Source organism: Oncorhynchus clarkii, chromosome 24, assembly GCF_045791955.1.
Source record: "Oncorhynchus clarkii lewisi isolate Uvic-CL-2024 chromosome 24, UVic_Ocla_1.0, whole genome shotgun sequence".
Taxonomy (NCBI): Eukaryota; Metazoa; Chordata; class Actinopteri; order Salmoniformes; family Salmonidae; genus Oncorhynchus; species Oncorhynchus clarkii.
The window spans coordinates 22,968,246-22,982,287 of NC_092170.1; the positions used below are offsets into that span (position 1 = coordinate 22,968,246).

The window sequence follows — 14,042 nt, forward strand, 5'->3', positions numbered from 1 at the left end:
TTGGTGGAAGAGGACTATGATCCTGTACTGTGCTGTAGTGCGATTGGTGGAAGAGGACTATGATCCTGTACTGTGCTGTAGTGTGATTGGTGGAAGAGGACTATGATCCTGTACTGTGCTGTAGTGCGATTGGTGAAAAGAGGACAATGATCTTGTACTGTAGTGTGGGTGGTGGAAAGAAGAGGGCTCTGAGACGGAGACGGCCCACCTGCGCAGTGAGGCTCACCTTGGAGTTCTTGCCTCCGCTGCGGGCGGACTGCAGAGAGTAGGTTCGCTGGACCACTTGCTCGGGGGTGGAGGGAGACTTATCAGAGGAGTGGTCCGAGTGGCCCTTCTCCACCATATTCTCACCAGGCTCCAGGCTCTGGTGCGTGGGTGAGCGCGAGCGTTTAGGACGCAGGACGGGCGAGCAAGCAGGCGTACTCCTGTTCGAGTTACTGGCAGTGCTGGGGGTGAGAAGGAGAGAGAGAGGGAGTATTAATTATATTTATCTAAACTCTTTCATCACATCATGAAACGACATATTCTGCACTGTTAGAAAATGTAGGGACGGAGCAAAACCCATTAAAAAACAAATGACACACATTACATGAATAACAGTAGTAACTAATAGTACCACTCTACAGTTCTTTAAACACCTTATCTAAGTGTAAGCCATTTTTTTTACACTTATTTTACCAGGTAAGTTAAGTTGACTGAAAACACATTTATAGCAACGACCTGTGGAATAGTTATATGGGAGAAGAAGGGAGATGAATGAGCCAATTGGAAGCTGGGGGTGATTAGGTGACCGTGATGGTATGACGGCCAGATTGGGAATTTAGCTAGGACACCGGGGTTAACACCCCTACTCTTATGATAAGTGCCATGGGTTCTTTACTGACCACAGAAAGTCAGGTCAGCTGTTTAATGTCCCATCTAAAAGACTGCACCCTACACAGGGCAATATCCCCAATGACTGCCCTGTCCCCAATCACTGTGCCTCCTACTGGCCCTCTAACTTCCAGCAGCATCTGGTCCCCCATCAAAGGACCAACCAGGACAAACCCAGCTTAGCTTCAGAGGAAAGCCAGCAATGGGATGCAGGGTGGAATGCTGCTGGCTAAATGTTAATGATGCTAATGTGTTGCCGTCCCACAGGTAATGCTAGGCCTACTAGTGTACCATGTAAAGACCGAGACGTTTGTTCCCATTCATCCCCGGAGTGAGTATTCAGGTTATATCACGGCCAATAGGCTTGAAAGCTACCCACTAATACAGTTAATAACAACAGCAGCTAGCCTACATAACCCACAGATCAATAACCACAACAACAGCAGCTAGCCTACATAACCCACAGACCAAAAACAACAGCAGCAGCTAGCCTACAAAACCCACAGACCAACAGCAGAAGCAGCAGCTAGCCTACAAAACCCACAGACCAACAACAGCAGCAGCAGCAGCAGCTAGCCTACATAACCCTCAGACCAACAACAGCTGCAGCAGCAGCTAGCCTACATAATCCACAGACCAACAACAGCAGCAGCTAGCCTACATAACCCACAGACCAACAGCAGCAGCTAGCCTACATAACCCACAGACCAACAACAGCAGCAGCAGCAGCAGCTAGCCTACATAACCCACAGACCAACAACAGTAGCAGCAGCTAGTGTACATAACCCACAGACCAACAACAGCAGAAGCAGCAGCTAGCCTACATAACCCACAGACCAACAACAGCTAACCTACATAACCCACAGACCAACAGCAGCAGCAACAGCAGCAGGTAGCCTACATAATCCACAGACCAACAAAAACAGCAGCAGCTAGCCTACACAACCCACAGACAAACAGCAGCAGCTAGCCTACATAACCCACAGACCAACAAAACAGCAGCAGCTAGCCTACATAACCCACAGACCAACAACAGCAGCAGCAGCAGCAGCTAGCCTACATAACCCACAGACCAACAACAGTAGCAGCAGCTAGTGTACATAACCCACAAACCAACAACAGCAGAAGCAGCAGCTAGCCTACATAACCCACAGACCAACAGCAGCAGCAGCAGCTAGCCTACATAACCCACAGACCAACAGCAGCAGCTAGCCTACATAACCCACAGACCAACAACAGCAGCAGCAGCTAGCCTACATAACCCACAGACCAACAACAGCAGCAACAGCTAGCCTACATAACCCACAGACCAGCAGCAGCAGCAACAGCAGCAGCTAGCCTATATAACCCACAGACCAAAAGCAGCAGCAGCAGCTAGCCTACATACCCACAGACCAAAAGCAGCAGCAGCTAGCCTACACAACCCACAGACCAACAACAGCAGAAGCAGCAGCTAGCTTACATAACCCACAGACCAACAACAGCAGCAGCAGCAGCTAGCCTACATAACCCACAGACCAACAACAGCAGCAGCAGCTAGCCTACATAACCCACAGACCAACAACAGCAGCAACAGCAAGCACCAGAAAAAATAGCATGGTCAAAAACAGATGGCATACTCTACATGAGTCATGAGGATTAGTGAAAACCATGAGTCAGATAATAGATGTAATATCCCACTGCTGTATCGTTGAAGAGCCAGGAGAAGCACTCACCCGGGATGCACGTGTAAATACACACTGAAAAATTATATTTGGAAAATAATTGGACTTAATCCACCTGACATTGACATTTAAACCTTTATTGGATAGCTTTTCTGCAATCTCATTTTCATGCTTAAAAATCCTAATGATGTAGGTGCTGTTTTCAATCTCTTCAGACTGAACAAGTTATCAACACCATGGAAAGATGAGCTATAGACAAAATAAGGCTTTTCTAACGATTCTGGAAAGATGAGAACAAGTCCATGAGCAGACCCTCAGAGTAACAGGGACAGTTAAGTACCATGGTTATTATAATGTTGTTGATATTCAGTTGAGTTATGGTGCAATTGTCAATCTGAAAATATGACCAGAGAACACTGTAGCAGGGGACAGGAGGAACGGTGCCAGCCTCTCTCTCTCAATCTCTCCCTCTCTATCTCTCCATCTCCAGCCTTCCCAAAGTCAAACTCTCCTGGCCATTGTATACTGCCTACATTACAGACGATCAAGACAGACAGATTGGATAGAGGTAGAGAAACATGTAGCGCTAATAGAAGAGGAGTGCAGAGGAGGATAGGAGAGGAGTGAAGGAGAGGAGGAGGATAGGAGAGGAGTGAAGTAGAGGAGGATGATAGGAGAGGAGTGAAGGAGAGGCGAGGAAGAGAGGAGAGGAAAGGAGGAGAGAAGTGGAGTGGAGCAAGGGACGCTTCCCTTCCTGAACCACAGGCCAACCTGTTTATTAGGTCCTGTCTCTTGAGACCAGCCTGCAAAGACAACGTCCCAAATGACACCCTATTCCCTTTATAATCCACTGCTATTGGTCAACGCTAGTGAACTGGTTGGGGAACTGGGCGGGGATCTGGGTAGTGAACTGGGTGGATAACTAGGTGGGGAACAGGGTGGATAACTAGGTGGGGAACTGGGTAGTGGACTAGGTGGGGAACTGGGTAGTGGATTAGGTGGGGAACTGGGCATTGAACTAGGTGGGGAACTGGGTAGTGAACTAGGTGGGGAACTGGGTAGTGAACTAGGTGGGGAACTGGGTAGTGAACTGGGTGGATAACTAGGTGGGGAACTAGGTGTGGAACTGGGTGGATAACTAGGTGGGGAACTGGGTAGTGAACTGGGTGGTTAACTGGGTGGTGCTGTGGGTAGTGAACTGGGTGGGGCTGGGTAGTGAACTGGCTGATCCTAACTGTCAGGGATCTCTGTGGCTGTGCTCTGCAGTACCCAGAGCTGATCTCTCATCTAACTAATGGGATGGATCATCAGCTCTGATCGAGTATATTGTGGTTACAAACAAATTATGTGGTGTTGTTATTTGATAAGCAAAAGTGTGTTTGTACAAATGTACTGCATGTTTCTGGAGAACTGACTGTATGCACATGTACCTAATGCATAATACTTCAATATACAAGACAATGATGATTCAGAATATGTTTGAGCATTTGTGAGTATAGGCCTATACTCATGTGTGTGTAACGGTATACAATTGAAGTCGGAAGTTTACATACACTTAGGTGGGAGTCATTAAAACACGTTTTTCAACCACTCCACAAATGTCTTGTTAACAAACTATAGTTTTGGCAAGTCGGTTAGGACATCTACTTTGTGCATGACACAAGTCATTTTTCCAACAATTGTTTACAGACAGATTATTTCACTCTATCACAATTCCAGTGGTTCATAAATTTACATACACTAAGTTGACTGTGCCTTTAAACAGCTTGGAAAATTCCAGAAAATGTCATGGCTTTAGAAGCTTCTGATAGGCTAATTTACATAATTTGAGTCAATTGGAGGTGTACCCGTGGATGTATTTCAAGGCCTACCTTCAAACTCAATGCCTCTTTGCTTGACATCATGGGAAAATCAAAAGAAATCAGCCAAGACCCCAGAAAAAAAATTGTAGACCTCCACAAGTCTGGTTCATCCTTGGGAGAAATTTCCAAATGCCTGAAGGTACCACATTCATCTGTACAAACAATAGTATGCAAGTATAAACACGCAGCCGTCATACCACTCAGGAAGGAGACACGTTCTTTCTCCTAGAGATGAACGTACTTTGGTGCGAAAAGTGCAACTCAATCCCAGAACAACAGCAAAGGACCTTGTGAAGATGCTGGAGGAAACAGATACAAAAGTATCTATATCCACAGTAAAACGAGTCCTATATCGACATAACCTGAAACGCTGCTCAGCAAGGAAGAAGCCACTGCTCCAAAACCGCCATAAAAAAGACTGCATCTGCACATGGGGACAAAGATCGTACTTTTTGGAGAAACGTCCTCTGGTCTGATGAAACAAAAGTAGAACTGTTTGGCCATAATGACCGTTGTTATGTTTGGAGGAAAAAGGTGAGGCTTGCTACCCGAAACGTTTGACCCAAGTTCAATAATTTAAAGGCAATGCTACCAAATACTAATTGAGTGTATGTAAACTTCCTACCCACTGGGAACGTGATGAAAGAAATAAAAGCTGAAATAAATAATTCTCTCTACTATTATTCTGACATTTCACATTCTTAAAATAAAGTGGTGATTCTAACTGACCTAAACAGGGAATTTTTACTGGGCTTAAATGTAAGGAATTGTGAAAACTGAGTTTAAATGTATTTGGCTAAGGTGTATGTAAACTTCCGACTTCAGCTGTATGCATGTAAAAGTGTACAGGATATATGCGTGTACAGGATATACAAGTGCACAGGATATATGAGTGTACAGGATATACGAGTGCACAGGATATATGAGTGTACAGGATATACGAGTGCACAGGATATATGAGTGCACAGGATATATGAGTGCACAGGATATACGAGTGTACAGGATATACGAGTGCACAGGATATATGAGTGCACAGGATATATGAGTGCACAGGATATATGAGTGCACAGGATATATGAGTGCACAGGATATGTGAGTGCACAGGATATATGAGTGCACAGGATATATGAGTGTACAGGATATGAGTGCACAGGATATATGAGTGTACAGGATATGAGTGCACAGGATATATGAGTGCACAGGATATATGAGTGCACAGGATATATGAATGTACAGGATATATGAGTGTACAGGATATGAGTGCACAGGATATATGAGTGTACAGGAAATGTCTCACAAGCGGCCCTCATAACATGTAGTGCTGTGGTATCAGCGAATAATGCAATGAGCTGGTACAAAGCAGAGGACACTGCTATTTCTCCTGCATGTGAATCACTGCCTGAACCCAGAGACTGTCTGACACACACACACACACACACACACACACACACACACACACACACACACACACACAAACACAAACAGAAGTATAGACGTACGCACCCACAGGGCGCAGATGCACCTGGGTGCACATTCACGCAGACACTGACACACACAAGCACACACACAGAACAGTTCTCATATGCCAGTGGGCTGTGTGAGCTGCATTATCTTTCATGTCACATCCTGGCTCAGTTACTAACAATCTCACGCTCACCTGACTTTCATCAGATCTACAGAACCAGACAGAGTTAAGATCAGAACTGAGCACACACCATACTAGAACTACCCAGTCAGATATCTGCCAGTCATCATCATTACCATTAACTGTGGGTTTATAACCCCATTATGGCCAGTCTCACTCCATAAGTGTAATGGCTCTGACTGACCCCAGGGTCATAATGATCACAGGCCCTAACATCACCTGCTGTCAGCTCTGTTCTCTGTCTCCTGATTGGATAGAAGCCTATGCACCTGTATTTCAAAACATGAATCATCAACTTAAGCCGACTAATATTGCATGACTAGAGCCTAAATGCATTGAATGTGCGTCTGAAAAATGTTCAGAACAGTGCAGCCAGTTATCGTGAGCATTCAGAGTTGGATCACACATCCCTCAACATGATAAAGACTGCGTCTCCATGGAAACCAACATCACTGCTTTTCGTCAGGGAATTCTCGGCAGTGCTACAATGCTACAATAGGTGTAGACTCACAGTGAAACGTTTACTTATGGGCCCTTCCCAACAATGCAGAATTTAAACAAATAATAACATGAGGAATAAGTACACATGCTACAATGAGTTACTCTATGAACCAAACACATTACTGTCAAGTAAATTGTCTCCCGTTTGTTCAGCATGAGAGGAGAGGACAGATACATGGGCGGTAAGAATGGCATCCTACTGCAGAACAATAGAGACAGCTGTTTCTGGACGTTAGCCTATACCTGAAGCTGACCCAGAACAATGACACAAAATATTAAAGTAGCTGCACCATTTGTATATTATGACTCGTAAGAGAAAATTATGTGGTTGTCATGACGAGTGAGAGACAATGCATGGCGGATGTGGTGGATGTGTGGGTAAACAGCTAAAAAGCCTATCTGGCTTCTCGCCCCCACAAATGAAGCGCAACAAAGCACAGTCTATATGGATATTGCTATAGCAACTGTGACTAGAGAGAATTTCTTTAAATATTCATAATATGCTTCTATATATAATCTACTGAGCAGAGACAGACCTTCTGTTGAGCTTGGCCTTTTAACTGGAAATAAGGGATTTGGAGAGGGAGGGAGGGAGGGAGGGAGAGAGACAACACTATCATGGTTGACTGTGATTGAGGGTTGAGTAGAACTGGGTAACCAGCCACTTTTCCCGCTATATTAGTATAATACTCAACCTGCCATCTAATAACATCATTTGCATACAGTTTTGAAGCCTGGCCTCACAGCCATACAATACTTATTTATGAGCCCCTCCAAGACATATGATACCTACTAATGGTCTAATTACTTTAGACAGAAAGTAGGGAGGTTTATCAGGGAGGATATATGAGTGTTTAGTTGCGACCGTCTAGCAATCCAAAGGTTGCATGCTCGAGTCGAAGACAACTGTAGCATTTTAACTTTTCCCCTAACCCTAATTCTACCCTTAACCCATTTGACCTAACCTTTGTCGTTAGTTCACCTAACCACCAACAGAAATTCTGCCCATAATTCTCCTTTGTTGTTAGGATGCAACTAGCAAACTGGCCTCAGAGAAAGACATATAATACTATACGTTCTCAAATATGTATAATATGTTACTTCAAGCAATTCATATGCTGCTGTACGACCGGGGTAAGACATATGATACTAATTTGTATGCTCTAATTTGTATGATATTTTTTACATTCATAACGTATCCTAAAGTAATGTAATATATCATACTAAACGTACGTACCAAATCCTACAAATTGCCCTGAGACCAGGTTGAGTGTGTAGCTACAGCAGGTCCCTAAGGCAGGGAAGCATGTGGGCTGATCTGCATTACAGCACCAGAAACAATCAGTCCTGACTGTATTGTATGTAAGATAAGGTTGATAAGAACATGGACTGTACATACTGCAGCAGAACAACAAAACAATGCACTTGGACTGCACATGGAACACAAATAGACCAAATATAGACCACACAAGCAAATGATGGTCAAAGAAAGAACACTGAGCAATAAGATGCAGGTTGAAAAGCATTATAATGAGATTGGTACTCTACACATGCCCAGTGAGAAAAGCAAATCCGTCTGCTGGTGACACTTTGTTGTTGTCTTTTTGTAATGTGCTCTAAATCTCTGGGCTCAGGCTATCCAAATGAGGAGGGCAACGCTTTGCTTCACAATGCACAGAGTTCCGGGCTGTTCCGAGGGGCCTTGTTCTCACTGACGCTTTTGCTGACCCTGGAAAATACCCATCTGGCAATGGACCTTGTGCTTCACCATGCTAAAAGTGCAGGGGTGGACCGAGCTCAACGGCAACACACGCACGCACACAAATCATGCATGACATAGCTTCAAACAGCACATACACACAACTAATACTAGCCTACACTTTCACACACCACACTCAAACATCACGTACACACACCCATGCAATAAACTCCATACAATAAACACACTTACCACCCCCCCCCCCCCCCCCCCCCAACTACCTACCTGCCTAACACACACACACACACACACAAACACACACACGTTAAATCCACTTGGGCCACAGAACTACAAGGCCACCATATCCAAGCCGATCGATGGTCTCAACTCCTCACCAGTCAATCATAGGCACAACAGCATCCTTTACATTGTTCACAAACATCCAGCTTCCGTTGGTTGCTGTGATGCACTCAAAAACCTCCATATCCTCATATAGAGAAAGGAGCAGCAAGGAGCCGTTCATCCAAGGCTCATCTGAGAGCTCCTTCTCCTCCTCTCTCCCCGGGAGAGAACAGAACAGAACAGAGAGAAGAGAAGAGCCCTGGGAGATTTCCTTCAGCAGGCTTAGGGGTCTGATCTCCTCCTGCCAGCGTGATCTCTTAATAACAAGCTAGATTACGTCCCTGTGACAACACCTGCCAAACGGGACAAGAGGATCGCTGTGCTGTTGACTGACACTCCCCTTCCACCCCCACCCATCTGCATATACAGCACTGGAATGCAGCACAAGTGTGTCTGTCTTTCTGCATGCAGACAGGCAGGCTGCTCTCTCCCTCCCCACTAACCTGGTAGCCATGTAGACCCAGCTCCGATGCGATCAGCCCCCTTTCAAGCCAAGGCTTCATTCAACCAGAGGGAGCCACGGATGGGTGGAGGAGGGACAGATGGGGGAAAGGAGGAGAGACAGGAGGATGAGGGGAAGGGGGGAGGATGGGTTCCGGAGCATGCCAGGCGGATGAGAGGAAGCAGAGAGAGCACAGATCGTTCCTTTTGGAGGGTGTACTGAGGCTAGTCCACAACCTATTTCTATCTCTCTGTGTCTATCTCTCTGAGGCTGCTCCCTCCCTCCCTTTTTCACTCACAGACTCCCCTCTCTCCTGTTCCCTGTGCGTTTGTCAGCTCTTCCTCTTGACTGGTGCGCCCTGTTCCCCATGCATTTGTCACCGCTTCCTCTTGATTTTTGCGCCTGCTATGTATGTATCCAAGCAAGGGTGTTCTCGACTCTCACAATCACCAGTTTTGTCCAATATTCACAGGCACACACAGGCTGATAGAGTAGAAGAGGGGGAGAGGGACAGTGGCAGAGAGAGTGAGGGAGGGAGAGTGACAGTGGCAGAGAGAGTATGAGGGAGGGAACGTGACAGTGGCAGAGAGAGTGAGGGAGGGAACGTGACAGTGGCAGAGAGAGTGAGGGAGGGAGAGTGACAGTGGCAGAGAGAGTATGAGGGAGGGAACGTGACAGTGGCAGAGAGAGTGTGAGGGCGGGAGAGTGACAGTGGTAGAGAGAGTGAGGGAGTGAGAGTGACAGTGGCAGAGAGAGTGAGGGAGGGAGAGTGACAGTGGCAGAGAGAGTGAGGGACGAAGAGAAAGTGGTGGCTCTACTTTGCATTCTGCCACTGCTTGGTGCTCTGAGCCTGCTGGCCACTCAATTATTCATGCTGTTCATGAATGGAGGGGCTGACATCACCGGCATTCAGGTCACTTTACATTCTGGCCTCTTCTGAATCATACAACCAATCCCCAGAAGGCACACTACACCCCAGAGCACACTGATATAAAACTTACAATACACATACAGTACAGTCCAGTCCACCCACCTACAAACCCACCTAAACTCAGCAAAAAATTAAACGTCCCTTTTTCAGGACCCTGTCTTCACAGATCTTCATTGTAAAGGGTTTAAACACTGTTTCCCATGCTTGTTCAATGAACCATAAAGAATGAATGAACATGCACCTGTGGAACGGTCGTTAAGACACTAACAGCTTACAGGCGGTAGGCAATTAAGGTCACAGTTCCGAAAAGGTAGGACACTAAAGAGGCCTTTCTACTGACTCTGAAAAACACCAAAAGAAAGATGCCCAGGGTCCCTTCTCATCTGCGTGAACGTGCCTTAGGCATGCTGCAAGGCGGCATGAGGACTGCAGATGTGGCCAGGGCAATAAATTACAATGTCCGTACTGTGAGACGCCTAAGACAGCGCTACAGAGAGACAGGATGGACAGCTGATCTTCCTCGCATTGGCAGACCACGTGTAAACAACACCTGCACAGGTTCGGTACATCCGAACATCACACCTGCGGGACAGGTACCGGATGGCAACAACAACTGCCTGAGTTACACCAGGAACGCACAATCCCTCCATCAGTGCTCAGGCTGTCCGCAATAGGCTGAGAGAGGCAGGACTGAGGGCTTTTAGGCCTGTTTTAAGGCAGGTCCTCACCAGACATCACCGGCAACAACGTCGCCTATGGGCACAAACCCGCTGCCGCTGAACCAGACAGGACTGGCAAGAAGTGCTCTTCACTAACGAGTCACGGTTTTGTCTCACCAGGGGTGATGGTCGGATTCAAGTTTATCGGCGAAGGAATGAGCATTACACCGAGGCCTGTACTCTGGAGCGGGATCGATTTGGAGGTGGAGGGTCCGTCATGGTCTGGGGCGGTGTGTCACAGCATAATCGGACTGAGCCTGTTGTCATTGCAGGCAATCTCAACGCTGTGCGTTACAGGGAAAACATCCTCCTCCCTCATGTGGTACCCTTCCTGCAGGCTCATCCTGACATGACCCTCCAGCATGACAATGCCACCAGCCATACTACTCATTCTGTGCGTGATTTCCTGCAAGACAGGAATGTCAGTGTTCTGCCATGGCCAGCAAAGAGCCTGGATCTCAATCCCATTGAGCACATCTGGGACCTATTGGATCGGAGGGTGAGGGCTAGGGCCATTTCCCCCAGAAATGTCCGGGAAATTGCAGGTGCCTTGGTGGAAGAGTAGGGTAACACCTCACAGCAAAAACTGGCAAATCTGGTGCAGTCCATGAGGAAGAGGCACTGCAGTACTTAATGCAGCTGGTTGCCACACCAGATACTGACTGTTACTTTTGATTTTGACTCCCCCCTTTGTTCAGGGACACATTTTTCCATTTCGGTTAGTCACATGTCTGTGGAACTTGTTCAGTTTGTCTCAGTTGTTGAATCTTGTCATGTTCCTACAAATATTTACTCATGTTAAAACTTCTTATGGCTGCAGGGGCAGTATTGAGTAGCTTGGATGAAAAATGGCCTGCTCCTCAGTCCCAGTTGCTAATATTATCATTAATATTCGAAAGAAAACACTGAAGTTCCTAAAACTGTTTGATTGATGTCTGTGAGTATAACAGAACTCATATGGCAGGCAAAGACCTGAGAAGAAATCCAAACAGGAAGTGGGAAATCTAAGGTTGGCACTTCCTAAGGCTTCCACTAGATGTCAACCGTCTTTAGAAACTTGTTTGAGGATTCTACTGTGAAGTGGGACCAAATGAGAAGGGAATGAGTAAGGTCTGCCATGAGCTGACCATGCTCTGACCATGTGCGTTCACATGAGAGGGAGCTCTGTTCCATCACACTTCTGAAGACAATGGAATTCTCCGGTTGGAACATTATTGACGTTTTATGTTAAAAACATCCTAACGATTGATTCCATAAATCATTTGACATGTTTATACGGACAGAAACTGAACTTTTTGACATTTCGTCTGCATCTAGGGAAAGCGCTTCATGACTTTGGATTTGTTTACCAAACGTGCAAACAAAAGTAGTTCTTCGGACATAAATGATGGACATTATCGAACTAAATCAAACATTTAATGTGGAACTGGGATTCCTGGGAGTGCATTCCTGGTAAGTGAATATTTATAATGCTATTTATGACTTCTGTTGACTACCCAATATGGCGGATATCTTTTTGGCTGCTTTTTCGTCTGAAAGCTGTACTCAGATTATTGCATGGTTTGCTTTTTTTAAAATCTGACACAGCGGTTGCATTAAGGAGAAGTGTATCTATATTTCCATGTCTAACAATTGTATTTTCATCAACATTTATAATGAGTATTTCTGTAAAATGATGTGGCTCTCTGCAATATCACCGGATGTTTTTGGAACTAGTGAACTAGTGCCAATGTATACTGAGATTTTTTTAATATAAATATGCACTTTATCGAACAAAACATATATGTATTGTGTAACATGAAGTCCTATGAGTGTCATCTGATGAAGATGATCAAAGGTTAGTGATTCATTTTCTCTCTATTTGTGCTTTTTGTGACTCCTCTCTTTGGCTGGGAAAATGGCTGAATTTTTCTGTGACTTGGTGGTGACCTAATATAATCGTTTGTGGTGCTTTCGCTGTAAAGCCTATTTGAAATCGGACACTTTGGTGGGATTAACAACACGATTACCTTTAAAATTGTATAAGATACATGTATGTTTGAGGAATTTTAATTATGAGATTTCTGTTTGAATTTGGCGCTCTGCACTTTTGTCATATCGATCCCGGTAACGGGATTGTAGCCCTAAGAAGTTTTAAGTTTGCTGAAAATAAACGCAGTTGACACTGAGAGGACGTTTCTTTTTTTACTGAGTTTACAAACCAAGGTAACACACGTAAGAACTAGGCCATTTCTAATTATGAAATGTCAATAGGCAATACAAGCATCTCTTTCTATTCCCGTATGCGTCTATTTACAAGGTGTACTGAACAAAAATACAATACAACAATTTCACCAATTTTACTGAGTTATAGTTCACTTAAGGAAATCAGTCAATTGGAGAGGACGATCAGCTGTCCGTCCTGTCTCACTGTAAATTCATTAGGACCCAATGGGAGGGCCTGGGGGGCATAGGCCCACCCAGTTAGGAGCCAGGCCCAACCAATAATAATTTGTTTTTCCCCACAACAGACAGAAATACTCAGTTTCATCAGCTGTCTGGGTGGCTGGTCTCAGACGATCCTACAGGTGAAGAAGCCGGATGTGGAAGTCCTGGGCTGGTGTGGTTACACGTGGTCTGCGGTTGTGAGGCTGGTTGGACATACTGGCAAATTCTCTAAAACGACATTGGAGCGACTTATGGTAGAGAAATTAACATTCAACAGATCTGGTGGACATTCCTGCAGTCATCATGACAATTGCACGCTCCCTCAAAACTTGAGACATCTGTGGCATTGTGTTGTGTGACAAAACTGACATTTTAGAGTGGCCTTTTATTGTCCCCAGCACAAGGTGCACCTGTGTGATGATCATGCTGTTTAATCAGCTTCTTGATATGCCACACCTGTCAGGTGGATGGATTATCTTGGCAAAGGAGAAATGCTCCCTAACAGTGATGTAAACAAATTTAAGATAAATAAGCTTTTTGTGCTTTCTGTGGCATTGTGTTGTGTGACAAAACTGACATTTTAGAGTGGCCTTTTATTGTCCCCAGCACAAGGTGCACCTGTGTGATGATCATGCTGTTTAATCAGCTTCTTGATATGCCACACCTGTCAGGTGGATGGATTATCTTGGCAAAGGAGAAATGCTCCCTAACAGTGATGTAAACAAATTTAAGATAAATAAGCTTTTTGTGCATATAGAAAATGTCTGGGATATTTTATTTTAGCTCATGAAACATGGGACCAACACTTTAAAGGTTGCGTTTTTATTTTGTTCAGTATCATTTTTGTATTAACACTTTAATCTCACAACATATAGTG

General features: G+C 45.1%; 1 protein-coding gene across 3 annotated transcripts in view; it reads right to left on the reverse strand.

Moving 5' to 3' along the window:
* The window catches only part of LOC139382273 (protein Aster-B-like), an 81,809-nt gene that overhangs the window by 21,149 nt on the left and 46,618 nt on the right, over window positions 1-14,042 (reverse strand). For all 3 annotated transcript variants that reach the window (XM_071126144.1, XM_071126143.1, XM_071126141.1), the window contains exon 3: window positions 227-446. In XM_071126144.1, the coding sequence (XP_070982245.1) occupies window positions 227-446 (220 nt within the window). The remainder of the gene's footprint in view (window positions 1-226; window positions 447-14,042) is intronic.